We start from the raw sequence: 27,234 nt of genomic DNA, 5'->3' as shown, positions 1-27,234 counted from the left end.
TGTGTGAGCTTTTGTTGGATTCTTTTGTCCGTTCTTGTTAGTTTAGGTGTTTTGGCCCTATAGCCTTTTTTAGTTTTTTGTTTTAGACTCGTTTGTCTTTGACTTGCTCACCCATTCTAAGTGCGGTTTGAGCCTTTATTTTATCGAAAAAAAGAGAGGGAGTAATACTAAATAAATTCGATAGAAACTTACTGTAGTCCTCAAGTAAAAATCTCATATTTTTTGCACAAGTGGATGTTATCGGGTTCTAAACTGTGGTTGCTGTACCCGACCCGACCCGGCCCGGCCCGACCTGACCGATAAACCCATTGAAAGTGAAACCTGACAGCGGCACGGCACCACCTTCTTCATCATCCCCTTCACCGTGGAGCCAAGCCCTCATTTCTCTACGTAAAATCGATTGATTCAATTCCTTAAACCCCAATTATCCCCTAATTTAGCAACTAAATACGACTCTCTCTTTTTCTGGGCATTCCCTTACCCGACAGAATCATGCCGGACGTGCATTCCCTCGTGAATGAGTTCGTAATCAAGCTCAACAAACGGTATTCATGATAGATGAATCAAATTCAGTGATTCCCCTAACACGCCTACTTTTTTGTTTGATTTATTGCTCGATTTCTGTGCAATTGCAGCCAAATCGAGGGTTCGAAGATGACGGCGAAGCTTACGGCGGAATTGCTCCGTTCCTTTATATCTCAGCAGAGGCTGCCGCACAGTAACCAAGCTGGGGCTCTCATTGATGCCGTGAAGGCGGTTGGGGAGAAGCTCATCGCTGCTAAACCCGTTGGTATGTTAACTCTCCTTGTTCGATTAATTAAGTCACCTGTTAGTTGTTCTTCCGCTTCCTTAGAATACTGCTTTTTTCCATCAATTGTAAACCTGATCGAAAAGGAATAACTTCGGATTAGAAGAAGTTATGTTTAGATTATTGAAGCAAGTGTTAAATGTTCTGTTGCCTTTCTGAATGATCACAATGACCAGTTTCAGAATGATAGTGAATGGTTGTTGATAAAATGCCAGCAATATCTAGGCTCCTCTAGTGGAATATCTTAGCTTCTCAATTTTGTTAGATTTTAGTACTCGTATTATCAAATTTTAGGTTGCTGCTTGATCAATTCAATCAAACTGTATTGGAAGTGTTCTCCATTATATCTACGGCTGTAAGCTTTGAATATCTTATATTGCCACTCATATAAATAAAATCTGACCAGGATAAACTGGGATATGGAAGTGCAAGGTGATCCCTAGTCGGAATTCTTCAAGCGTTCTGTGTTTCTTTGATCTAGCTACCTGTTCATGGTGGCTGATTATGATATTCTTTTGTTATCTTCCAATCTGATTGTTTGTCAACAATGATACCATAATTGGGGACCTTTGGAATTCAGATGTACTCTTGTCAGATACATGCGAGTTAGTTTAGTTTAGATCTTCAGAGATTGCAGGAGTTGATTAGTAGTATGATGCATTGATCAATATGGCAGTATCATTGCGAGAAAATTTTTGTTATAGGAGCGCCTTTTGCATTGCTATAAATATTTAATGTTGCTTCATTGCTTACTTCTTGCAAATTGCATGGATAACACTGTTTGGCTATTCTAGCAGTTCTTATTGTTGGCTAGATAAAAATCTTTATTTGGCTATTTAAGCTCCTAGCTGCTGGTTCCCTGTGGATAGCATGGGAAGCTCTATTTGGTTATTCCAACATCAAGCAATTCTTATTTCCGTCTGAATACTTCCAGTTTTTGTACCTTGATGGCGATGAGCGATTTTGGTTGCAGAGTTGGCTGCTGGGAATGTTGTCCGCCGTGTTCTACATATAATACGCGAAGAAGATATTTCTCTTACTAATGCTGCTGTTGGTGGATTGAATTTGGCATCTGAAAGCGATGATGATGACGGCAATGATGAATATGATCGTCCTGTTCTTTCAGCTTCTGCTGTAGCTGCCGCTGCAAGAAATTCCTTAAGGCCACCTTCGTTGCAGACTTTACTTGAGGACATACCTCATTCAGCAGCTGTTCCTCATCCCTCTTCTTCTGGGGGTGATTCTGAAGGAAAAAGCAAATGTATATTCTTTCACTCTGATTGCACAAGAATCTTTTTGATTTTCAAGAAACATGATCTCTTTTTAAAAAATATATAAATCTGTGATTAGATTTATGTCATAAATTTCAAATAAATGAATGTCTTCTTTTAAGGGTATTGTCTTCTAAGTTTGAATGGGACGGAGTGGGGTATATGGTAAAGAAGGCAGTTTCATTTATGTCATAAATTTCAAATAAATGAATATCTTCTTTTAAGGGTATTGTCTTCTAAGTTCTTATTTATTGTTTCTTCCTTCCAGCTGCTGATAAGAACTCAATGACACGGAAACTGAAACACAATGTCATTGAGGTGGTTAACGAACTTATTCAAGAAATTTCCACTTGCCATGAACAGATTGCTGAACAAGCAGTGGAACATATACATCATAAGTATGCATTCGTATCCCTATACGACCACTACCTTCATATATTTACACATTACTTTATTCAGTGATCTTAGTTGGGGACCTGGAGTAGTAATTTTGCAACACCTGGCTTTTAATGCTTCAGCTAGTTTGGCTTAGTTGGCTTATTTAATAGTAGGGCAAAGATCAATTAGACTTACTTAATACTAGGGCAAAGATCAATTACTTGAGGCTTCAAATAGAGATAGATTGTTTGTCCCTTTTGTTTCTTTTGTAATCAACTGATCATGGTTATGAACTTAAACTAAATCCAAGTCTAGAGAAGTCATTAGATTAGGGTTTCTTTGGCCCTGCTTATTGCAGTTATGTAAACATATGCAGTATCAAGAGATAGTTAATACTAAGCATAATTCATTGTATAAACTATGAAGTTATGATTTCAAAGTGAAAACTGAAAATGTTGATCGTTATGAGTCAAAGTAAGCTAATATTGACAGTGGTGGCCCCAAAACTTCCACCTTATAATTCTGATAGTAATAATTAATCTCCATACTAAGAAACTAATGTTTCAACCTTTTATCATTTCTTACAAAAGACACGTATAATTTGTTTCATTTTTCACACATCTTCGTATTTTTTGCTCCATGGTTTTTTCCTTGTAAAACCCTATACTAAACTTGGATCACATGTTGTGCTGAATGTCTAGTCAATTCTAGTCTGTTTACCTTATAATGATCATATTAAGAAAGCTACTTGGCACACTTTCTGTTTTCTCCCACATCGTTTTGTTGTTGGCTTGGTGCATTTAATAACTTGAACTACAGTTAGCTCAAGTACTTGTTTTCTCCTTTCATTTTCCAGTGAGGTCATCTTGACGCTGGGCAGTTCACACACAGTAAAAGAGTTTCTACTTGCTGCAAAAGAAAAAAAGAGGTCTTTCCGTGTATTTGTCGCCGAAGGTGCTCCAAGGTAGAATGCTTGAATAATTGACTTCCCTTTGCAATAGTTTTTCACCTTAGGCAATTAAATGACTAGTATCATTGTTTTTATTTTAATTATTTATGTTTATTTATGTTTGTTATCTTATCAGATATCAGGGGCATGCTTTTGCAAAAGAACTGGCTGCCAGTGGCCTACAAACTACGGTTATTACCGATTCTGCGGTTTTTGCCATGATATCCCGTGTCAATATGGTACATATGATGATTGCATTAAACTCTATATGCTATTATTATTCTGCATTTGATTGGAAAAATCTTTCACTTAAAGGTTATAGTGGGAGCACATGCTGTCATGGCTAATGGTGGTGTTATTGCTCCTGTGGGGTTAAATATGGTTGCCCTAGCAGCTAAAAGACATGCTGTTCCTTTTGCAGTACTTGCTGGAGTTTATAAGGTATTGTGCTGTAGGTCTCTAATCTATCTCTATGATTTATTCTTTCCCCTCTGTGGATTTTCAGTAACTGTATCTATTTTTACCATGAATTGAATACAAGATTTGTGATTGGTATTTGAGCATAAGGTAAGGTCTGATGTCAGATGACATGACTATTGGAAACCGATAGGAAATAAATATGGCCTTGAAACTGGGTAAGGCTTTTACATAATGATCTTAGGAATTGCTTACCAGTCTTTTTTGCTGTAGCCAGCTCTCGAATTACTACTTTGCAAGAGGTTAGAGCAGGATAGAGACATCAATCTAAGTTCAAATCTTGTTTATCAACAAGGAAAACTTTTTGGTAGATTTAGATACGAATTTGGGTGAGACCTAAATTGTGACACTGGGAAGAAATTTCCATGTTCCTTGTACTCCATTGAAGCGTAAATCATCATGGGTACTGTGTACTATGTAGTAGGTACCTTTTTATTTTTGTTTAGCTCCACGATTCCCGAATCTACATATGATAATTGGATGTCACTAATATAATCAAAATCTGGTTGATGCTTGACATTTCTGCTTTATTATACTAGATTAATGTTGCTTTGCTATTATTTCCTAGCTTTATATATGGTGAAACAGTTTAAATTGCCTCTGCTTCCTTGCTAATTGTTTAATAATACAGCTGTGCCCTCTGTACCCTCACAACCCAGAGGTCCTGTTGAATGAACTGAAGTCTCCATCTGAGTTGCTGGACTTTGGAGAATTCTCAGATTGCTTGGATTTTGGTAGTGGCAGTGGTTCACCTCTTATTCATGTTGTGAATCCTGCATTTGATTATGTGCCACCGGATCTTGTTAGCCTGTTTATTACCGACACGTAAGTGCATCTTGGATAAAGTTCAATAACATGGTTACAGATCTGCAAACTTTAACTTATCCAATTTGAAAAATAAATAAATGAATTCTAATGCTTCAATGCAAACTGGTTTTATGATAGCATTCATGTATATCATGTGACAAAGGTTTTATGTTTATGCCTCATCTTGTTACATTATAAAATCTCTGTGCTAGACATCCCCACTGACAAATTCTTTTTTATACAGTGGTGGTCACAATCCTTCATATATATATCGGCTCATTGCTGATTTTTACTCGCCCGACGATTTGGTAGTGCGACGGATATCAGCTTCTTGAAGATCACTTTTTGCTAACCATGCTCTGAAACATGTTGGTAAGTCATAATAGATCGTCCGCCATCTTATCTTAGTAAAACAGATATAATCCTATTTTCATAAAATTGAGTTCAGTTCATTCTTCATATACTTTACCGATCCTATTCTATTTGCCAGTGAAATCTAAAATTTAGCAGATCCGGGTAAGTAAGAAATTCAAGCCAAGATGGGAGAAGGTTGATCTTGCAGTAGATTCGATTCAATAGAGCAGGAGTAAATACCCCTGAGAATTGAAGTCGTCGAAATTTTGATGGTCATGTTTGCTGTGACGAAGACAGTGTGACATGTCGAAGTATTGCATATGTAGGTCATTCCTGGATGGTGCGAGGAGCAAAACATGCCCTTTCAACTTGTAAACAACTCTGTAACTGAGTGAGTTTAATTACGTATGAACATCATATCGAGCCTTAGCCGTTTTCTTCTTCAGTGAAAATTTTGGGATATGATTTGGCCTCCTTTTTGACAAGAGTTGAAGCTGATTTCTTTAATAATTACTCATGTGTATGTGCATTCATAAGTATATCTGCACTCCCAAATTTTGATGATGTGTAGAATATTGGATTAAAAGAAACAAAAATACCCGACAACTATAGTTTACAAATGATTATAATTTTGATTTTTTTTTCTTTTTGATTTATAAGTATATCTGCACTCCCAAATTTTGATGATGTGTAGAATATTAATTGAATTATCCATTATTTTCACGTGTTTATCTAATGAAATTAACTCCGTCTACCAAAAATAGTTCCATGGACGACATGTGTTTTAACGTTAAAGTGAGATGAGAGAAAATAGTTTCATGGATGACATGTGTTTTAACGTTAAAGTGAGATGAGAGAAAGAGAAAAACTGAGTAAGAGAAAATGTGCATATAATAGAAAAATAAATTGAGAAATTTTCTGTTTTTTGGCATGGGATTAATCTCGGTGAATGAGCTAAAATGGAAATGTGAGACTATTTTTATGGAGGGAGAAAGTATTAATTTTCGATCTATTCATAAATCATAATTGTAAAAATATTGTTAAATGTATTTGTGCATGCACAAAGTTGTGGGTAGTGGACATAGAGAAATGATATGCTACCTATCTTATGTGAGCATCACTCTCGTTTGACACACATTTAACGTTGTTCGTTTTGATTTAAATATTTAATTTGATTCGAGTACATTAAAAAATGTTACTGAAGTTTTTAATTTCACAAAATTAATAAAAATCAAGGCTCGATTTTTGATTGTTTACTAATTTATTTGAAATTATAGAGAAAATGAACAAATTGAGCTTTGATTTTTATGACTTTTGTGAAATTAAAAGGTTTAATAACATTTTTTAATATATTAGAATCAAACTAAATATATAAATCAAAACGATTAACGTTAAACGTGCGTCAAACGAGAGTTGTGCTCACATAAGGAGCAAACATAAGGTATGTAACATATCATACATCAGTGGATATATGCACACGTATAATGTACTAAATGCTTAAGTTTTAAGATGCGGATGCACTTACTATAACAATTGTATCAAGCATATAGAGATATTGCAAAGCTTAGTTGAGAAGTATAGATTTTTTTAAATCAATACAGGGTCTGGCTAGTTTAGGGGTTTCATAAAGAAACATGACGTTGATTAAAAGCATGCACAACGATTTTTGCCCGCCCAAGAAGAATAAGAACTATGCCTTCCGTCATACTTCAGAATTTAAAATGAAATTAATAATAATAAAAAACTATTTATGATTGATGAATTGAAATATTTTTAAACTCGAAACTATAACTGGAGGCATTCATGAAAGGAAAACGAATTACTAACTTATTTGGTTGAGAAAAACACAAGCATGCATACATTTCTCACTAACAAAGATCATCAATCGAGCTATAGAAAGATTACCCAAGTCGTATAATACTATAATCTATAGACTTAGGGCAGATTCATCCGTTAGTTTGGAAAAAAATAATTCCAGATATTCACATACATCAATCATAGGCATTCTTTAAAGAATTTTGCAGTTGTCAAGGTTGGCAAAGTTAGGTTTCAAACTCGATCCACGTCTACCATGTTGAATAATGTCGGATTCAGCAGCATGTAGCTTTCTTGAGGCCTTAAGAGTCTCATTCTCCTTCTTAACCTGTCAACAAGAACATCATATCTCACAATATTTAACAAACTTAGTAATACATGTCTCGACTAGATTGAGCAAAAACGACGCTCACCTCATCAACCGTAGCAACAAGCTCTTCGACTGCTTTTTGCAGTGATGAAATTGTTATTGATGTAACATCTTCATAAGCTGACTCCACTTCTTCCACCGAGTTGGGATCAAAGAAAATTCCTTCGAGAACAAATAGCTGCTCGAGTAGTTGGACATCTTCTGGTTCCATTCTCTCAGCCAACTAGATCAATGAAGAAACAGAACTACTTAGATACAGTAATATATGCGACACCAGATATAGAGCACATAGCCAACCTTTGCTAATATTCGCTCTGAAGACTCGTTTTTGGTCGAGGACACCTCTGGAGAACTGATGGTATCTTCATCTTCTTTTACATTAAAGTGTGCCGATTGCTTTATGTGCTGTGCCCTGCTCAAGGAAGATAGAATAAGGCTATACGCATTACTATGTACTACAAAATGTGGAGCACACATACAAGTTATAGCCCAAAAATCATATTAACGACTTACGGATACCAACTATATTACGATCATGTTTCCTGAAGCAACAAATGCAATATCTATTTCTTTAGAACTGAGAGGATATTATTAGATAATAAAAAACATCAAGGAATATTTGCATACCTTGCACCAAAACGGAGAGTGGAGAGGGTTTCTGATGCATTTGAGGGACTAGGCGAGCAGCAACAAAGTAACGCAGTCTGAGAGTTTCCTCTCTGTAAGCTACTAGGTGAGTTTCTCTGTACAATAACTTGCTGCACTAACAATAAGACAAGGCTAACATGAAGAACTAACAAGAGCATCCTGCAGGATCCGTGTTAGCTTTGAATCACGATAAGGTATGTGGCTCCCTTTCCCTGGTAAGCTTAATGCATTTATCACATTACCAAGTGCTGACAATGATCTATTGATAGTTTTTGCTTCTTCAAGGACTCTTCCTTCAGCTCCAGTCTTCTCTGCTTTCTCTGATCCCGCCAAGTCCACAAGGATCAACTTTCCACACCTATGAGTTTATATGAGTATACATCAATAATCATGTCAATTATCTGGAAATTTAAATTTTGGTAGTATATTTACCTTCTTTCCTTCCTAATCTCCTGACAAATTACAAAAATATATATGCAATGACTTCTACTGCTGGCTATATTCATTTCTAGATATGTTAAGAGTTAACAAATTTCAGACTTGCATAACAGATGGCAATTATATCCTGAATTGAAGTGAAAACCCTCTCCTTTGAAAAAATGTAAGAATTAAACTTATGCACACAAGGACCAGAATTAAGTGCAAAAACAAGGATACGAGTTTCTCCCACAGCTCTATTTGCTATGCCAGTCTGCATAATGTATCTTGTCAGATTTGTTTTATACTGACCATGATCATAGGGAGTTGTGAAAATTTTAACTTACTGAAAGAGTTCGCAAGGCTTCTGCAGAATCTGAGATGGATACCTGCAAAGATCAAATGAAGGTTTGGAAAATGAAAACAGGAACAAAAATAGCAGCACAACAAAATAAAATTATTTTAGTTTCATTGAAAGTACAATGTATTCCCTCCGTCCCAGCCTAAGCGAGACGTTTCATTTTTTGACTCGTCCTGCTTCCAGGCAGTTATATTTGGGATTGTTACAAGTGCTTAATGCTTTTTCGTAGATCCATATACTCCATATTGGTATTTTTCCTAAACAATTAGTATATACCTTCTTATGGCCCATTCTGATCTGCTACTTTCCAACAAGGTGAGTGTCAATATTTATATCTATATATACCTAAACAGTTAGAGAAATTCAACAGAGAGCTATCCATCTCAATTAGTTGTCACAGTTAGCTAAAAATGTGCTTGCAGGCAATACAGCTGTTATGTAAGATTTGAAGGTCAAACCACAAATGCTTCTTTTTCCCTTTATCTCCTTCAAAAGATACCCCATCATAGGATGGGCATAGCACCAAGAATGCAACGTGAAAAAAAAGTTATTATGCTAAACCAGTTGGGAGTAGGAAGAGGGAAGAGGGAAGAGGGAAGGAATACTACCTCTGTAACCCCATTCACAAATATACCCTGCATTTTGTTTTCCTTGATCTGTAAATTTTCCTTTGATCGATCAAAAAGGTCCCTGAGTAATCAGAAGTACAGAATGAATGTGATTTTCATAATATATCCATTTTCAGGATGGCAGGGTTATGTGGTCGCTCATTCTTTGTGAAGTAATGCAAACCTTACTCTCTCCATGTATATTTCCACCTGTAGGTGTAATAGAAAAAAGAGAAGTAATTCATTAATAACATGACCGAGAGCATGTAGTAGTACTAAGAGAAATTGTTTAATCAGGATTCATACCATTGACAGTTTGACTGTGTACTTGATTATATCATCCGAAGACTTGATGGCATTGAAAATCCCATCCACCACTCTTGGTAGTAAACCTTTTTGTTTTTCATCACACTGAATGATGTTTGGTCCCTGAGGGGTTAAAAAGGAACAAAAGAGGTCAGAATAGTAAGCACTCTATCAAGCATTATTGGACTTTCTGTGCATTATCAAACATATTACCTCCATACTGTAAGTCTTTCCTGCCCCTGTCTGATAAGATACAAACAAAGATATAGTTTAGGAGCTATAGGGAGTTGTCGATTTTGAAATTTTAAAGTGTGTCATTCTGCTTTCCACCATGTCTTCTCTGCATTTAAGTACTTAACTAGAGATTAAGGAAACTAGAAGCGCGGGTCAGCCAAAAGCACAAAAAATTTCCATTATACCTTGACTAATACAAACAGAGAATTTCTTGGTAAATTTTCCAATATCAAAGCAGAAAATAAACCTGGCCATATGTGATAATAGCCCCATTCGCTCCACTAGCAGCAGCTGTTCATAAGAGTTAGTGATTCTTTTTTTAAAATCAGTTGTAGGCCATGCTCTAGACCAAGAATATAATACAATATATGAAGAAGACGATTTACTAATAATATTCAATCATAGATAACCTTTAACTATAGGCAATGCAAGGAATTCATATATGTCAGCTTGCTCTGATCCTGGAAAGAACACCTTGTCGAAGCGGAACTCAGTCTCCTCGTCCTTTTCATCCTACAGTGGATCAATTCAAACATATTAAATACCCCTACTCTCTGACACTTCTTTTTATTACTGAAAGCCAATTATGATTCCAATCCCCACATGTGAAAGCTTATTCTTACCAATTATGGACAAGTTTTTTACAGAATGCTGCATATATATTCAGCCATGAAACTGAAGCATATATAGCATGTCAATATCTGAAGCATAACAGCATAACCGCTGAACTACAAAACTTTCAAAACATTGTGGATGCATAAACACAAATGTATCACTACATAAATCTAATAAAAGCAGGCTTACATGATTATGATCCATTTTAGTCTTCATTCCAAATTTTATGAGACGCGTGAGCAGATGCTAACATGAACAATAAATGCAGTTATCATTCCAACAGCATCTGGTAACAGAAATAAATTTAGGTGCCTAGCTCACGCGATTTATTAAAACTGGCAAACAGTCTCTATACGTCTTTTAAGTCTCTATATCTCGTGTCTGTGTTATCTCATAACGCATTCTTCCGTGACATATAGATTACAAAGCTATAGAAGCATGCTAAAAAAGCTACAGAAGCAACTAAGAGAGGAAGCAACTAAACCCGCACTCTCACAATTAGAGAAAAATAATACAGAGCAGAGGTAAATCATAACAACCGATGTACCTTGAATACAAACGATTCAGGATCAATGCCGCGAATGCTGATGGAATCACCATGATAGGTCTTCTCCTTCGAATTCAGAGGTCTGAAGAGAGCGCAGACTCTTATACCAGACATTTACCTCCTTCATTTTCGAGATAACACATTTAGACATAGATTATCATCGATCGACGGCGATAAACTTGTGATCAACATGTTACTCAGAAATAAAACATTGACGCTTCAGTTGCTGGAAACAACCATACCTCAGTTCACTGAAAATCAAATCAGACGTACCGTTTTGTTGTGTGTGAGAGAGAGAGTTGAGGATCTGCTGGAGGAATTTGGTGAAGTTTCCCGCCAAAAGCTGGAGAAATCGTCTTCTCGAGCAATTCTGAGGAATGACGATTTCGAAGGCTTCGAAGTTCGATATATCAGCATAGTAGTTACTAGTCAGCATCCCAATTCGGCGCGGCAGATTTATCATTTTTTTAAAGACCATTCTGACAATTTTTTATTTTGGTCCAAAATATTATCTTTTGAATTATTTGGTTCTTAACAGATAAAAATCAGGCACATTTGATCTGAAATTGATGGAGCTGTTAAAAATTAATGGTCAATGAATTTTAAATCAATTTCAACCAGATTAAAAGTTTTAATTATGTTTAATTAATGTCTAATAACTAATTAACCAAAATCTGAAAAATTACAAAAGTTTAAGTAAATAATAATAATAACTATTGCAAAATTAAATTAAACATAGAATGATATAACAAAAGAAAATGAAATAGCGAAATGCCGAAATCTCCCAATCTCTCTCAATCGCGAAATCGCGTTCATCTCCCAATCTCTCTCACTTTGCACACCGGCGAAATCTCCCAAACAAACACCACAACAAAGAAACAAAATTCATACATCACAACACTACGTAATTTCTCAATTGCCCTATTATTCTCCTCGATTGATGACAAAATCAAACTAAAACTCTCACATTCGGTCTCCGACAGCGGCATTGAAGAAGTCACGGCGTCGTTTTCATCGATTAGCTCACACCACTTGAAAAATTGGCAATCTTTTCTCTCACAAACAAAGTATAGCTTCCCCCTTGTTGGTTTTCCATATGTGTTGACAATTCGGAGTGAAGCCCGATTCTTACAATGGCAAAATTCGTACCGGAATCGAAGGTCACGTCCACCGCCACTCCCCTGGTCTCTCTGATGTAGTTCGAACGGTCCATGGTTGACGAGTTTGGGTTACTTGATGTTCTTCCAAGAACTAGGGTTTTGTCTCCAAAAGAATTGATGAAGAAGATGAAAAAAAAAATAATAAGAATGTAAACTTATTCTAGGGTTTTTAGATGATACAAGCAATTCCTTTTAATAAAAATAATTTCAAAAAAAATTAGAATATATTTGAAAAAGAAAAAAAATTTCTAATTTTTAAAACTCTTAATTCTGTCAAAATTAATTTAAAATTCGCTTACCGTTAATTTTTAACAGCTCCATCCATTTCAGACCAAATGTGACCGATTTGTATTTGTTAAGGACCAAATAATTCAAAAGATAATGTTATGGACCAAAATAAAAAAAAATCGTCATATGTTAAGGACCAAAAAGAACCTTTACTCTTTTTTAAATTAAGTATTTTATGGTAAATGATAGTAGTAGTATTCTACTTATGTGAGTACCTCCCATTTCATGCTTGTCTAATGTTATTTTATTTTATGTATTTAATTTGATTTTAATACATTAAAAAATACTATTTATATTTTCAATTTTGCAAAAATTATAAAAATTAAAGTTTGATTTGTTATTTTTTTGAAGTTATAGAGAAAACGAACAAATCGAGCTTTTATTTTTATAATATATGTACAGTAAAAAATATGAATAACATTTTTTAATGCATTATAATCAACTAAATATATAAAACAAAACAAACAACACTAAACGAGCATGAAATGAAGATGGTGCTCACATAAGGTACGTAGCATGTCATTTCCTAATACTTAAGGAAAACATGTAAATTGTTTTCTATAAATAACATCACTCTCTTCTTTAACAAATTTCTCAGAAACGGATCCAAATGCTCAAGTAGGGTTCATAGCCTACGCATATGCACAAGTGTAGGATCTGAATGATTTAGATACATGGAACCAGCCAGGGACTCAAGTTTTGGCGACGCATGTTCTAGGGATACAACTCACAGTCCTAGCGATGGGTACCTCATATACTCATGGATGTTAGATTGACAATAAGATTTCGGACATCGAACCAACATGAGCGTTAAACCCATCCCCTCCGAAGGTCAGATTTGGTTACCAAGCGAAGGGCAAAGACAGTGAGAAGGTTCATATGGATGAGAGCTGTTGCACACATCCGACATTCGACGTTCATTCCATGGTCTAAAATTATGCGAAAGACAAGGCAATGACTACACCTTTCTCAACACAAAATGGACCCGAGCTGAACCCAAATATGAAATTTGTCGAGGAAGCATTTATACTGTAAATAAGCTTCTTCGTATATGTGTTTTATCCATCATTACGAAGAAATATTTTGTCACCCTATGTGTTTACTTATTGATATATTCGATTTTATAAACAAAACAAGTCTGAAAATAAAATTGGATTTTTTTAAAAAATAATTTTTATAAATAACAATCGAAAAATTAATTTTGAAAATGACCGAAAATGTTAGGGCACTCGCACGTCACTCACCACTGCACTCCATTGCACATCCATCCCTCACAAAACTGGACATAATTATAAATTACTACTTTCATCCAAACCGAGCAAGAGATGAAAATGATTTAGAACAAATTATAAAATAAAACAAGGAAGCTTCACGCAGGTTCACACACCATTGCACAGAAGCTACAAACAACAAAGGCATGTCTTTTGTGGTTGAAGTTTACTAGCTTCACAATCACACATCAAATCCTTACCAGACAAGACGATATACAAACTAAAGACATGCACACAATGCAAGCATGGCTGGCTCTTCAAGACGGGTGAACCAGAGACTAGTTTGTTGACAAAGGAGTAATATGAAAGCATAGACACAAAGACTCGTGTGAACGATATTTCCTGAAATATCGCACGCTATAATACATAAGTTCCTTCACTTGTGCCAAGTGCTAGTTATTCTGCAACCACGCTTGAATAAAACCAAATGGCTGACATGAGAAGTAAGCGACTCATTGCTAGAGTATCGATACTAAGGTATATATTACATACTACAATTCATGGAATAGATAAGGGAAGGAAATAACCATATCAAAATGGTTTTCACTCAGCTATTCTTCGGTTGGAGGTTTCAACCTTTGTCTGTACCCCAGTATTTTCAGTGTTCGGCACAGTCTCATGAGTGGCAAAAGCAGGAAAGTTTTTGGACTGGTTGCTTTCAGAAAATGTGCCTGCTGATTTTGATCCCTGTGGAGATGTAATCTGAGTGTTCCCAAAGCTCTCAGCAAAACGACCCTTGGTTAAGCTCACTGTCGGATTTGCTTTCTTTTCAAATGGTAGGTTGGGAGACAAAGGTGAGTCAGGTGCATCAGAAGGTTTTCCAGAAAAGTCAAGTGGCCTGTGGAAGAGCAAATGCGCCACCACCCGGTCTATTGGATTTGTATCCGTCTCCGCATCAGCTGTTCTAGAAAACCTGCAGTAGAAATGATTCAGAGAACAAAGTTCCTAAATGGTGAGAAAAAACTAGATGAACCAAATAAACCGAACCATGCTGATGCAATTTGGTTGGTTTGGTTCGGTCATACAGTTCATTCGTTTGCATTTTGCTTCAAAATAAAAAACCAAAATTTGTATGTCCCACATTTCCTCTTTGACCAATGACCCACTTTTGCTGTACTTTAACCTACCTAGTCATTAGGAAATATCCACCCCTTTGCCCCCCTCCTCTCTCTCTCTCTCATATTCCCTTATCATCTCTATTTTCCCACTAAAATCTTTCAATATCTTTGATAAGTTACTGACCTGTCATGGCCAACTAAATCTTTGTTACCGAGAACTTCATCTCTGCTGCTTGTGCAGGTACTGCTTGTATCATTATGGTTTTGCCTCTGCAAAGCACTTTGGGCAAGTCGAGATAAGCTGTCTCGGATGCAAAGTCTTATCTTATTGTCCAACTGTCAAAGAGTCAAATATTGTTGATAAGCTTTCCAAACTTGTCAAGAAAATGAGAGATATTAAAAGACAATCTGAGACTAACTTTAGCTATGATATCTTGAAGCTGATAGAGCACTGATTCCTCCACTGAGAAATTATCAAAGGTTGCGCTGATTGTATTTGAATCATACTGTTCGCCAGGCGAGCTTGGTTCAAGGGAAGGAAAAGACCCAAGACTTTCATTAACCTCGACTTCCCCTCCTTCCATGCCAGAAATTTCAGAAGCTGATACCTGGTTACCAAATTGCAGCTGCTGTTTCTGAATAGCAAGTATTGCTCTCATTTGCTGCCTCCTCCTTAACTTTTCAATTTTTTCTCTTGGTGTCATTGCTGGAGGCTTCCCTGCAGCATCGTCCGAATTCTTTATTGAATTTGAACTGGAAGGAGGGGCTTCATAGCTAGAAGACATTAAATCATGGCTTTCATCCCCAGGATGAAACTGTGGAAAGACAGAAGTCATAGGATGGTGATTCATACTCCCATACAAAGGAGTACCTAAAGGTGCACGTGGTAAATAATTTTGTTGAAACAGCTCAGGCCTCGGAAGTGAGCTTTGCTGAGTTAGCACCAAAGGTGGACCTGGGTTGATCACTGATGGTACACACTGGCCATTAACTTGTTGCAACGTGCTTCCAGATGAGGACCATGTGCCACTTAAGTTACGAAGGTTTCTGACTTCATTCTTGTTGTCCAACTTCTGACCCTTCAGTGACCTCTTTTGCCTGTTACCCTGAACACGCAAAAACAACTAGAACAAAAGTTTGATATTCAAGCTAGAATAGAATGAATATTAAAATGGACAAAGCAAGATCAGAGTGACACTCAGCGGGAGAGAACACCATAAGATAAAACTCAGTCTAAAGTTGAAGCCATGAATTTTTTTTTTTATTGAGATTGTTACTGATATGGAATTTCAAACTACTAAATATGTTCAAATTGATATACTATATTGTTTATGTAATGCTTTCTTAAACAGGTATGATGCTGAATGTATTCAAGCACTATATGATATCATTTCATGTTCAACCTATCAGAGAAAAAAGCTCCAAAATTGAAAAGTGTTACATGAACAAATGGAAATCCTTCTGTACTGCATATTAAATATAGAGTGAAATAGCTCAAAGAGAAAAGGGATATTGGTCTCTAAAACCATGAACTTCAGTCCAATTTTGGTATTTCCCATGAACTTAAAAATTGGTCTCAAATATCACAAACTTTACATTTTGTTCGTTATTTCCCACTGCAGTTCAATCACCATATCCGACTAACATACGTGCATTTTTATCCTACTTGACACTGCTAAATCAATGTGTTTTTCTATGTGGCTTTTTATCCTACTTACCACGAACTTAAAAGGTTATCTAAAATATCATACATATTTCACGGTTACCCATGTAGAATAAGTTTTTTGCCGATGATATCTAATTTGGATTGGGTTGGGAAATAACAAACAAAAATGTATAGTTTGTGATATTTAAGACCAATTATAAAGTTCATGAGAAATAGTACCAAAATTTTGCCAAAGTTCATGATTTTAGGGACCAATGTGCCAAGATAAAATGGATGATTAAAATTCACTGACAGAAAATAAAACTAAAAGTATTTCTTTTTTCTAAAAAAGAAATGGTCAAACAAAATTCATTCCGATCATAATAATTAGAAAAAGTTACAGAAATAAAAAACTAATGGCAGAAACATAAAAACTTTACAGTAACTGTTCTACAGTAAAAAATTATGTCTAGTTATTTTAACTTAAAGGGGACGATTAAACCTATGTGGGTTGGAAAGAATGACTATTCAGTCATAATTTGAAATAGGGATTCCATTCGAAATGGTAATACCCAATTTCAAACTTACTAATCATAGGAATAACCATTTACAATCCGATCTCATTCCATCACCAATTATTAACTCCAAAGAAAGTGAAAAGAAATAAAAAAAAATGTTTTGCAATGAAAAACAATAATGTTTGGAAACTTGCACAGGGAAATGATAAAATGAAATCTTAGCAAACTAAGAGTGCCATTCTACATGAAAATGTATGGAGAAAATTACTTTGCCTGGGAAGTTAGTGGGGGTAGCGGCAATTCTATCATTATGTTGTGCTAGGCGTGCTTGGATAATCCCACTCGTTGCTGGAGACTGAACAAAGAAACAAAAGGAGAAAAGTTAGTCCCTAAATAAGTCAAGAGTAATCATAAAATACAAGCTAAAGAAACCCAAAGAAGCTCATGAATTTGCGGAGAAAAGAGATAAATCTACAACATAATATCGAAGATTTAGTCCTTTGTACCTTTTGTTTCCCTAATAGGTTACTTTTACCTCCGAAATGTTCAATAATATCTAAGCTTGCCTGTACATCTTGTGGAGCATGAGATGTGATCTCGTTGAGTTTTTCGTACCCGAGCATCTGGCTGGTATCTGGCATGTATTCAGCCTTAACCTCAGATTGATTGATTGCGGATCTTAATGCTCCAAATGGAGAATCAGTGGAATCTCCAGATAAAGGAGTAGTGCCCAGAGGGCTGCTGGTTACATCTTTGGAAGAGGACCATAGCTCATCATCGTTTCCAGTGCCCATATTCCCAAATAATGGATCTTGATTACTGCAAAATATCACTTGTGAGGATACTAAGTTAGATGACATAGTTGGGGCAGAAAAGGAACCCATGATAACATTAACAGAGCTCTATGTAAAATACTATACAGAACGGTTAAAAGTATGATTTCACGTATCCTCAGGTACATAACCAATCCATTCAATAAGCCAAGAAATTGTGCAGCATGTTGAAAAATATACGACGCCAAATACTAAAAGATGGAGGCTTACGTATTCAGCCATAAAGAGGGGCATAATTGTAGTACATAATGTTTAAAAATGGCTAGAAATTATTTCAGTTTTTGTTAAGGAGCTAACTGGCATTTTCCTTATAAATTGGACATGCTGCCAGATAATAATGAGAGAACAATATATACACCGATACATATACACACACACACACATATATATAATAAGATGAGAGAGGATATGATCAACTTTATCCCGCACCAAACATGATTGCTGAGTCAAGACTCAGGAATGATCCTTTATATTTTCTCATCTCATTCTTTTTTTGGAGAGGGACTCAACTCTCAACTCATTCTTAAAGGTATACATTTGATGGGTCCACAAGCACAGATATTGAGACAATTATCTGCTTCATTCCTCAAGTAAAGAAATCTAGATGGCACACACCATATAAAATGTTAGAGCAACATACTTCAGTCAACAACAAGATTTGGCATATATGATTCTAAAAAGTGATCTCAATGGAAACATCAAAATAAAATTTCGGATTACCTAAATATCCTATCCAGATCATCAAAACTTCCAATGTTGGCCCAGCCATAGTCAACAAAGTCACCTTGTTCTCCATCTTCTGGGGGATTTTCAAATATTTCAGAATCTTTCTTGAATTGAGATGTCTCCTCTGTTGAAATATTACAAAATATCTCAGTATGTGGCATGCATGGATTAATCAAATCAAGATAATTATGATGTATCACCTATTAAGGAGCCACGTTCTGAACTTTTTGTTATGTTTTCTGATGCAATGTCACCTGCAGTATCCTGTTCAGCTTTTGGAACATTTGATGATGATGGATTAGGGCAATCAGACCATGAAGTATGATCAACTTCTGTTGTGCGATCACCAGAATCATTACAGCAATTACTATCTAGTTCAACCCCATGTTCATGTGTGGCAGGAGGATTTTTCACTTCAGGGGCGCTAGTATTTGAAGTATGCGGATTTTTTTCTTTCTTAGGGGGGTCTCCAAATAAAATTGAAGGTTTCTCCTCGACTTGGTCAGGATATGGAACAATATGATCATCACTTTCCCCAGCCTCACCCCATATGATGTTTGTTAACTGAAATGAAACGGAATAAGAAATAATGTAAGACCTCGAGTACCTAATCGTGAGAACGTAAATATATTGGCTGGACAGAAAGGATGCAGAATGGTTCGGTTTTTATCACGTAAATTTATCATAAGCTCAGTAATGCATGGGCTCGGGATCAAGTTATTAACCCAAGCAAGGACATGACACAGCAGTCCATTAGGCTAGCAACATGATCAAATCGCTCATTTATTCACAAGGGAAGAGAATGGCTACACTATAACAGAAAGGATCTGTTGTAATATGAACTATACATTCTTATTAGAAGACAAAGAGTTAGTACAATGAACGAGCTGTCCTTGAATGTTGAAAACATTCTCTCTCTAAAATATAGTACCAATATCTAGCTATCTTTGTTATAGGGAAGGATTTAAATCCTTTATGATTTCAAACGGAATTAAACTACCAAGCAACGCTGAACTTAACCCTTTCCAGCTGCTCCACCTCCTTCAAGTTCCTCTCTAAAAAGTTCTTCTGCTCCTCTCAAGCTTGGAACTATAACTCTGACACACATTTTCCTTTTGTTTAAAGGGTGGTGAGTCCACACTCCACCATAAGCCCAATGCTCTCAAAACTGTGCTATAATCTTGGAGAAATGAACAATGAAAAAGGACATGAAGAATTGATGATCTAAGCCTTTGGACTGATTCCTTCTTACTAAACCTTGAAAAAAGAGGCGTGTGAATTTGCAAAAGATGACGAGTGAAGAAGTTACAAAACCATCAGCCGTGAAAAGTTCTATACCATAGTAGATTAGTAGGTCCATCAAAAAGAAAGCTTGATACAGGAATTATATCTGATCGGAAAAAAATCAAAAGAGGGGACAGGTTTATGATGCCAATAACGGACCGGAAAGAGAAATAAGAACAAGAGTGCCTCACCTCAAAATACTCTGCTCGTAAACAAGCCTTTAACAATGTATAAAAAATCAAGTGAACTCTAGTAATACATTTCCTTAGGCTTCTAGAAGTTAGTCTAACTGACACAAAGACCCACATTATCCTCTTAAACCATGTTCACTTTAGGTAAATATGCGCCAAAATGAGTCCTTGTTCCTCTTGATCACACCACTGCAACTTCCCCAACAGAGTTTTATCGTTTAGCAACAACCTTTAACAATGTACAAAAAAATCAAGTGAACTCTAGAAATACGTTTCCATGGGCATTCTAGAAGTCAATCTAACACCAAGACCCACATTATTATCTTGCAACCATGTTAGCTTTATGTAAATTTGCACCAGATTGAGTCCTTGTTCCTCTTGAACACACCACTGCAACTTCCCCGAACAGAGTTTTATTTTAAGCAAGGCACCACAATTTTTAGACCAAACTAACACTCCACAACGAACTAGGTGAGAAATACTATGTCCATGAAACCATCTCACAACTTCAAGAGACCTCTTAACATAATGAACTTAAATCAATGTTAAACAACTATGTCCCGACAAAAATGTCATTATGTCCCTCTAGGCATATTAGAAAATTTACTTGCAACTCATTCCAAGTAGAAATCTTACGAGGATTAGCACCCAACAAGTCCTTTAAATACTAATGTGCGAATTTCTCACAATTAAAAAACCACACTAGCCAAATTTCCAACTTTTCTCCTCCACACTAATATCCAATAAGAAACGCATTCCCATGTTATTTTAACATGGAAAAGATGCTAGAGCCTTAGATAATCTTACTAAATTGGACTCAATTCCACTATGGAAAAACTAAGTATCATTAAAAATCTGTGAATTGACAACTTCAACCCTATCCTTTCCGACTACCAATGCTCTTAATAATGGTTTCTGGTTCACCATAATAGAGAAACTGGCCAAAGTAAGCATCATTGAACATATTCACCATCTATGAGTCTATGACTAAAATCTATACTGCCACGCCGTGAGTCCAGAAACCTCAGTAGACATCTCGAGCTACAATTAACAATTTCCCTTTTATTTCAGCTCATATTTTCATTCTATATAAGCTAACGCGAAATTGTTCTCAACATTGATGCATGGAAAAAGGAACTATAGTCTATATACTATAACAACAAAAGGCGGCGGACACAAAACTCCAACCCCCTCCCGGATCTCAACGGAACCATAACCAAAACAGACCGTACTATTCCAGATTACATTCAATTTTGACTATTCATTATCAACAAATGTAGGACTAAAAAATAATACGCAAGACGGAGAGAAACACACCTCCTCGTCGTTCCAATCAAACATAGCTACAAAAAAAAGGCGAAATCAAATCTCCAACTGCAAGCAAGCGCAACGTCGAGGGGTACTGGTTCAAATGTAGTCCAAACATGGCCAACTTGGTTCCCGCTCAAGTTTTCAGCAGAAAAACAGCGATGAAGTGGAAAGAGGAGAGCATGAATCAACAGAGGAGGGAGTAATTATCCTGTTAGAACGGTGAAAATTGGATAGGGATGCGGTGGATTGTTTGAAAATTGAAACAGGGAAGAGTCAGAGTGAGGAGAATTGGAGAAGGAGAGAGAAAGTGGTGGAAGCAAGTGGGAGGTGGGACCCAGACCCACGTGAAGGGGGTTAGTATTGAAGGTGGAAAATTAAGCTCGTGTGACGAGGCGTATCTAAAGTGGTGGCTGTAGTGCCTCCGATTTATTTGTGACTTCCTATTGGTCACATTTGATTTGTGGTCTCAAACTCCCATATTCTATATTCAAATCAACCAATTTCATTAATAACACAAACTCTTCTTTTGGGTTAAACTCGATTACGTAAACTTCATTATATAATTACTCCATCCCCTATAATCATATTATAAAAATGAATTTTTTACTGTTATTTTGATTTTGACAAGCATTAATAATAGTACTCCCTCTTGAACTTATTATGTATGACAAAAAAAAAAATTCAAATGTTTTTGGATAGTTATGTTTAGTAGTTAAATAAATATATAAAATAAAGTATGAGTCGAAAAGAATAGAGAGAGGATAAAGTAAAATAGATAGAGAATTGTTTTTTTGTCATAAAATAAAATGTACCTTATAGTGGACGGCCCAAAAAGAAATATGTATCACTTATAATGGAGCACCAAAGAGTACTTGTCTGACGCAACTAAGCTGAGTTGTATTTTTTTTCAGGATGTTCCAATTAAATTTGAGTTATTTTCTATTTTGACTAAAACCAAAATATCTAATCAATTGTACCTTGTTCTTTCTTCTATTTTATTTTCTTATCTTCATATAAACCGTTTAACACAATCTATTAATCTCTGGATTAAAAAGAAATATTTCGACCTAGTTTGACAGGAGGGAGAGAACTTCAAAGGGAGTATGAAAGTTAAGGCTTTTGCTAGTAAGGCGTTAAGAATATAAGTTGAAGTAACAAGGCTTCAAGGCATAATGCTTTTGGTGCGTGGGATTCGATAAACATGGTCCGGCTCATATATGAGGAAATATGGTTTGGTGTGTTGAACTTCGTAAAAAAAAAAACTATTTCAAGTTAATAGAACTACTCTTTAATTTATACTCCTATTTTAGACTGACAACACGATTAATATATCTATAAAGCTATATATAGATGAACTCTTAATACAAAAGAGTGTAAAACAATTCTATTGAACGCCGTGATTATGGCTTACAACAGATGCCACATTGGAAACACGATCGGTACATCGAGACATTACAGGTCCAACTCAAGCCATCCTGAGCATCATTCGAACAGGGTCATATAGGGCCCGACCCAAGCCACATGGACTCTGATACCAGTTGTTGGGATCGTCGACTGCCCATGAGTTTAATATTGTCCGCTTTAGAGTCAAAACGGTAAGCATTTATTTTTTGCTTATCCCAAAAAGTCACAAACTAATTGGAGTTAGACAACACGCTCCCAACTTCCCATACTCATTGATGTGGGAAGAGTAAGGTGTCAATGCAGCCCGCAACCCGTGGCCTGGTCCGAATATCCAGCCAATTTTATAGGGATAGGGTTCAAACTTTCTAACCCGATAAAATTACAGTCTAATTAGCCGCACCCTATTAACCTACAACCCGTTAATGTCATACCTGAAAACCTGATAAAATTTCTATTGTCTATTTGTTTGACTCTTAATTCCGACACTTCACTAATTGTTTTTATAATATAGATAACTAAAAAAATAAACTTTCAATTTTATATTAAATATTCAAATTATATATAATACTAATAGACAAATAAATTAGAAACATTAAATTTGATAAAAAAAAATATTTAAATTTCTAAAACATGCTTTCAAATTTTTCAAAATATGTTTATGTTTCATTTTGCACAAATCTCAAATATTAGTATTCCATCATGTTTATATTTGTGTTTAAGCATATGTAGCAAATTTATCATAATTAAGTATTTTACATTTTATAATTATAACTAATTTTTATCATTATTTATTGAATCGATCGCATGTTAATTTTATCGGTAGCAACCTGATTAACCCGCTGGGTTGGTCCGAAACCCGACCTTTTAGGGTCAAGATTGAACTTTTATAACTCGAAAAATCACAACCCGATTAGTCTGCACTCAATTGACCCACAATTCGAATGAGATTGGCCCGAAACTCGCTGGACCGACCCGATTGATATTCCTAATGAAGTACCTATACTTATAATTTTATTTCAAATTGTTTAATTAAAAATTTAGAGACTACTAATTAAACAATGTTGAAAAATATTTGACAAATGTAGAAACTAACAAATGACGTACCTATACTTATAATTTAAGTAAATACAATTATGTACATGAATTTTAAAATATTAGTACTATCCCCTGTGTCCCAACTTAATTATGAAGTAAGAGAAAGAAAATAAGAATAAAATAAGGCTGGAATAAAGTAAGAAAGAGAAAGAAAGAAATAATAAAGTGCGAATGATGATAAAGTAAAAAAATAAGAGGATATAGTGCGAGATGATTGAATTAATTATTGCCAAAAGAGGAAATGTTCCATTTAGGTTGGAACGTACCAAAAAGAAAAACTTATCACTTAGGCTAAGACGAAGAGAGTGTAATTTAATTTCGTATTCTATTTTTTTGAATAAATTATATTTTAGTTTTTGTAAATTCAACAATCGACGTTTCTAATTTTTTTTCTAACATAATAGTAATATGCACTTTCTAATCGTATAAAAATGATGTTTCATATCATAAAAGATTAAATAGAAATGATGATCTCAATTAATTTTGTGTTATTTGTATAAATTTTTGGTAAGTTTATTGATTTGTTGACATTAAACGTTATAAAGATTCAAAACTTGTATTCTATGAGTATATTTTTTGCAATCATATTGTATAGTACTCCATATGTTTAATTATTTCATCTTCCTCTGTCTATGATTAATTAATTGGCATCATGGGACTAAACTCGAGTATTAAAAAATGTAGGGGAAATTAAGTGAATAAAGTTAGTAAAATGTGAGTCTTACTTTTATGTACTACTAGTACTACTTATAATAAAATGTGAGTGAGATGAATTAGTGTAGTATGAGATGCATTATCAACAATAAAAAATAAACATTTTAATTAATTAAGTGGACGAACGAAAAAGAAAATCGGTGTCATTAATCGTGGACGAAGGCAGTATATGAAGTATTTGCTAGAGTAACATTGATGTAATTAATTAGCAGCCAATGCGAATATTATATTACATTACAATCATTTAAAAAATTACTAGGAAACACATTAGTGAAATAATAGTATAATAGATTTAATAGAAAAATATGATATGCATAATCGACAAATACAATGCTCAGTATTTGATTTAGAGTTAAGGATATATACCGACACAGTAGATATTAGCTCAATATAAACATGTGTAAGACATTATTTATCATCATATATTCAAGATTGCATAATTGAACATAAATAAAGCAAGATCTTCGAACATCATGTATTTCACGTAAAATCATAAATATAATAGGATCGAAATTACCTTGGTGATCCATAGCGGAAGCGATTGTGGAAGACAAAGAGAACTTCCTCGGACTTTCTTTTGTGCAGTAGCGCAGCTCCAACTCCAAGGATTTGTTTCTCTCTCTTTCCCTCGTTTATGTGTTCTCTTGATGTGTGTGATTTGATGGGATCACCACACTTGTATTTATAGGCAGAGAGATGACAAACCCTAATTATCAAACCCTAAAAGCCCTTTCCATCAAAGAGACCCAAAATAATTTATTCATAATCATAAACTTGATTCTCAAGTCTCACGTAAATCACAAACATTATTCCTTACTTATATATTCCTTTCCTTAATATATGATAGGAAATATATTATTCCCAAATCAGTGAATATATATTAGTCAACTAACAATCGGCCATATACAATTATATATAACCTCAATTTCCTTATTAGTCGTAGGAATCATATTGTGAATTACCATTAATTGACTAATTAATCACATGATTAGGAAACACGTCCCAATATCAATAATTAATTAGGGAAAAATGTGTCGTATACCAAGTTAATGTATTATATTAAATATCCAATTCTATTTAGGATTCTATCACATGTCACATATGTGAGACATAAAACTTACATTCTCCCACTTGGCGAACATGTGGGACACAAAGTTTTCGATTCTCCCACTTGTCACACGTGACAGAGCCACGATAAAATAGACATAACAAACATAAGGCGCGCATATATTGGAATTTATAAATACTTTCATCATTGGTAAACATAAGTATTATATTAGAGAGACTACTAATGCGAGTCATGGCGGGCATATATCATTCAATCGATACAGTTCCTTCCATGTACCACATCACCAATATCCACTCTAATATAATCTATAAGTGACACCGTGTCCGTAATTGTCTTATTTCAAGACCTCCTGCATTAATACTAAAAACGTACATATGCATTTCAAATAATAAGTATATGCAGGAAAAGTAGAAACAGCTTTATTGAATTCAAAATATCTATAACTTAAGTGTCTGAACCAACATGGAGACATAAAGGTTAGACGTTTCCATACCCAAGACCCATTATGTTAACTTATTCTATAAATGTCTTAGGCGGTAACGCCTTAGTCAATGGATCAGCAACCATAAGTTGTGTGCTTATATATTATATAGATATTCTTTGTTCCCAAACTCCATCTTTCACGACAAGAAACTTTAATTCCATGTGTTTAGCTCCTTGAATACTTGTCATACTTACAGAAAGATATGATTGCACTATCATCACAATATAATTTCAACGGCTTGGATATTGAGGAGACAATACCAAGGCCTGAAATAAAATTTTACAATCATTAATGCTTCAAAGCAAGCCATAAATTTAGCTTTAATGGAAATCCAATAATTTCTAGTTGATCAGATGTCCTTAATGTGAGCATAAAATCTTTTGTTCCCTTTAAGTATCTCATTATTATCTTTGCAGCTCTCCAATATTCAACACAAGGGTTACTTTGGCAACGGCCTAGCATTCCAACTGCAAAGTTGATGTCTGGTCTAGTACAGACTTGAGCATACATCAAACTTCTCACGTTAGAGGCATAAGGAATATTATCCATCTCTTTACGTTCCAATTCAGTTTTTGGACATTGATCCAAACTGAATTTGCCACATTTATGAATTGGAACAACACTTGGAGAACATGCACTCATGTCATATCTCTCTAAAAGATTCGATCTATGTAGCTTTTATGAGACAATCCAAAAGTCCACATGATTGATCACAAGATATTTCTATCCTATGACGTAGGATGTCTCACACATATCTTTTATGTTGAAACTTTTAGAGAGGTAATTTTAGTGTCATGTAGTAATCCAATGTCACTACTAGCAAGCAATATATTATCAACATACAGAACCAAAAATATGAACTTGCTCCCACTAACCTTGAGGTATATGCACCGATAAATGGTGTTTTCTTTAAAACCAAAAGCAGTAATAGAGTCATGGAATATAAAATACCATTGTCGAGAAGCCTATTTCAGTCCATAAATTGATGTCTTAAGTTTGCAGACTAAATTTTTATTCCATTTCTTAATGAAGTCTTCAGGTTGTTTCATGTAGACTTCTTCTTACAAATCATCAATTAGAAAAGCTATTTTCACATCCATTTGATGCAGCTCCAAGTCAATATGGGCTACAAGTACCAAAATGATTCTAAGTGAGTCCTTCTTTGATACATTAGAGAAAGTCTCTTTATAATCAACACTATCTTTCTGAGTATAACCT

The 27,234-nt window shown here is 35.1% G+C and overlaps 3 protein-coding genes across 7 annotated transcripts; 1 reads left to right on the top strand and 2 right to left on the bottom strand.

Moving 5' to 3' along the window:
- The first annotated feature begins 325 nt into the window (after nt 1-325).
- LOC125185109 (uncharacterized) lies at nt 326-5,554 on the top strand. The gene is made up of 10 exons (XM_048081593.2): nt 326-545; nt 636-790; nt 1,782-2,069; nt 2,348-2,477; nt 3,314-3,421; nt 3,543-3,645; nt 3,722-3,847; nt 4,515-4,708; nt 4,935-5,062; nt 5,181-5,554. Exons 1-9 carry the CDS (start codon nt 493-495, stop codon nt 5,023-5,025), a joined length of 1,248 nt encoding a protein of 415 aa, XP_047937550.1. The 5' UTR covers nt 326-492; the 3' UTR covers nt 5,026-5,062; nt 5,181-5,554.
- A 1,333-nt stretch (nt 5,555-6,887) lies between these two features.
- On the bottom strand, nt 6,888-11,370 carry LOC125185111 (ATP binding microtubule motor family protein). Its single transcript, XM_048081595.2, has 16 exons — nt 11,239-11,370; nt 10,966-11,086; nt 10,214-10,316; nt 10,051-10,094; nt 9,783-9,812; nt 9,570-9,692; nt 9,448-9,473; nt 9,264-9,345; nt 8,642-8,683; nt 8,535-8,568; nt 8,310-8,385; nt 8,028-8,235; nt 7,857-7,948; nt 7,527-7,641; nt 7,273-7,452; nt 6,888-7,187 (listed from the first exon to the last, which is right to left on the bottom strand). The coding sequence occupies exons 2-16, from the start codon at nt 11,077-11,079 to the stop codon at nt 7,053-7,055; spliced, it is 1,404 nt and encodes a 467-aa protein (XP_047937552.1). The 5' UTR covers nt 11,080-11,086; nt 11,239-11,370; the 3' UTR covers nt 6,888-7,052.
- Nucleotides 11,371-14,008: 2,638 nt separating this feature from the next.
- On the bottom strand, nt 14,009-21,577 carry LOC125220078 (agglutinin-like protein). Of its 5 annotated transcripts, none has more exons than XM_048122204.2 (8): nt 21,257-21,577; nt 18,665-19,028; nt 18,459-18,588; nt 17,412-17,724; nt 17,174-17,260; nt 15,162-15,866; nt 14,927-15,078; nt 14,009-14,597 (listed from the first exon to the last, which is right to left on the bottom strand). In XM_048122204.2, exons 1-8 carry the CDS (start codon nt 21,278-21,280, stop codon nt 14,228-14,230), a joined length of 2,145 nt encoding a protein of 714 aa, XP_047978161.1. In that variant the 5' UTR covers nt 21,281-21,577; the 3' UTR covers nt 14,009-14,227. The 5 variants fall into 5 exon arrangements, with proteins under 5 accessions (XP_047978161.1, XP_047978162.1, XP_047978163.1 ...); XM_048122205.2 differs by having other exon boundaries at nt 15,162-15,848; XM_048122206.2 differs by having other exon boundaries at nt 17,472-17,724.
- Nucleotides 21,578-27,234: the final 5,657 nt, after the last annotated feature.

The sequence above is a fragment of the Salvia hispanica genome, chromosome 1, assembly GCF_029641045.1.
Source record: "Salvia hispanica isolate PSC_SH4W2 chromosome 1, Shi_PSC_v1, whole genome shotgun sequence".
Classification (NCBI taxonomy): Eukaryota; Viridiplantae; Streptophyta; class Magnoliopsida; order Lamiales; family Lamiaceae; genus Salvia; species Salvia hispanica.
The sequence above is the reverse complement of the archived record's forward strand: the minus strand, read 5'-3'. Positions and strand labels throughout refer to the sequence as shown.

Excerpts from the sequence above, each read along its gene's own strand:
- LOC125185109 (XM_048081593.2), top strand. The coding sequence starts at position 493 with ATGCCGGACGTGCATTCCCTCGTGAATGAGTTCGTAATCAAGCTCAAC. Across the intron at positions 3,422-3,542 it reads GTCGCCGAAGGTGCTCCAAG|ATATCAGGGGCATGCTTTTG; the intron begins GTAGAATGCTTG and ends TTATCTTATCAG. Across the intron at positions 4,709-4,934 it reads AGCCTGTTTATTACCGACAC|TGGTGGTCACAATCCTTCAT; the intron begins GTAAGTGCATCT and ends TTTTTTATACAG.
- LOC125185111 (XM_048081595.2), bottom strand. The coding sequence starts at position 11,079 with ATGTCTGGTATAAGAGTCTGCGCTCTCTTCAGACCTCTGAATTCGAAG. Across the intron at positions 9,693-9,782 it reads GAAAGACTTACAGTATGGAG|GGACCAAACATCATTCAGTG; the intron begins GTAATATGTTTG and ends TTAACCCCTCAG. Across the intron at positions 7,949-8,027 it reads GGATCCTGCAGGATGCTCTT|AGAGGAAACTCTCAGACTGC; the intron begins GTTAGTTCTTCA and ends AGTAGCTTACAG.
- LOC125220078 (XM_048122204.2), bottom strand. The coding sequence starts at position 21,280 with ATGTTTGATTGGAACGACGAGGAG. Across the intron at positions 19,029-21,256 it reads TTGATTGGAACGACGAGGAG|TTAACAAACATCATATGGGG; the intron begins GTGTGTTTCTCT and ends GTTTCATTTCAG. Across the intron at positions 17,725-18,458 it reads GATCTGGATAGGATATTTAG|TAATCAAGATCCATTATTTG; the intron begins GTAATCCGAAAT and ends GATATTTTGCAG.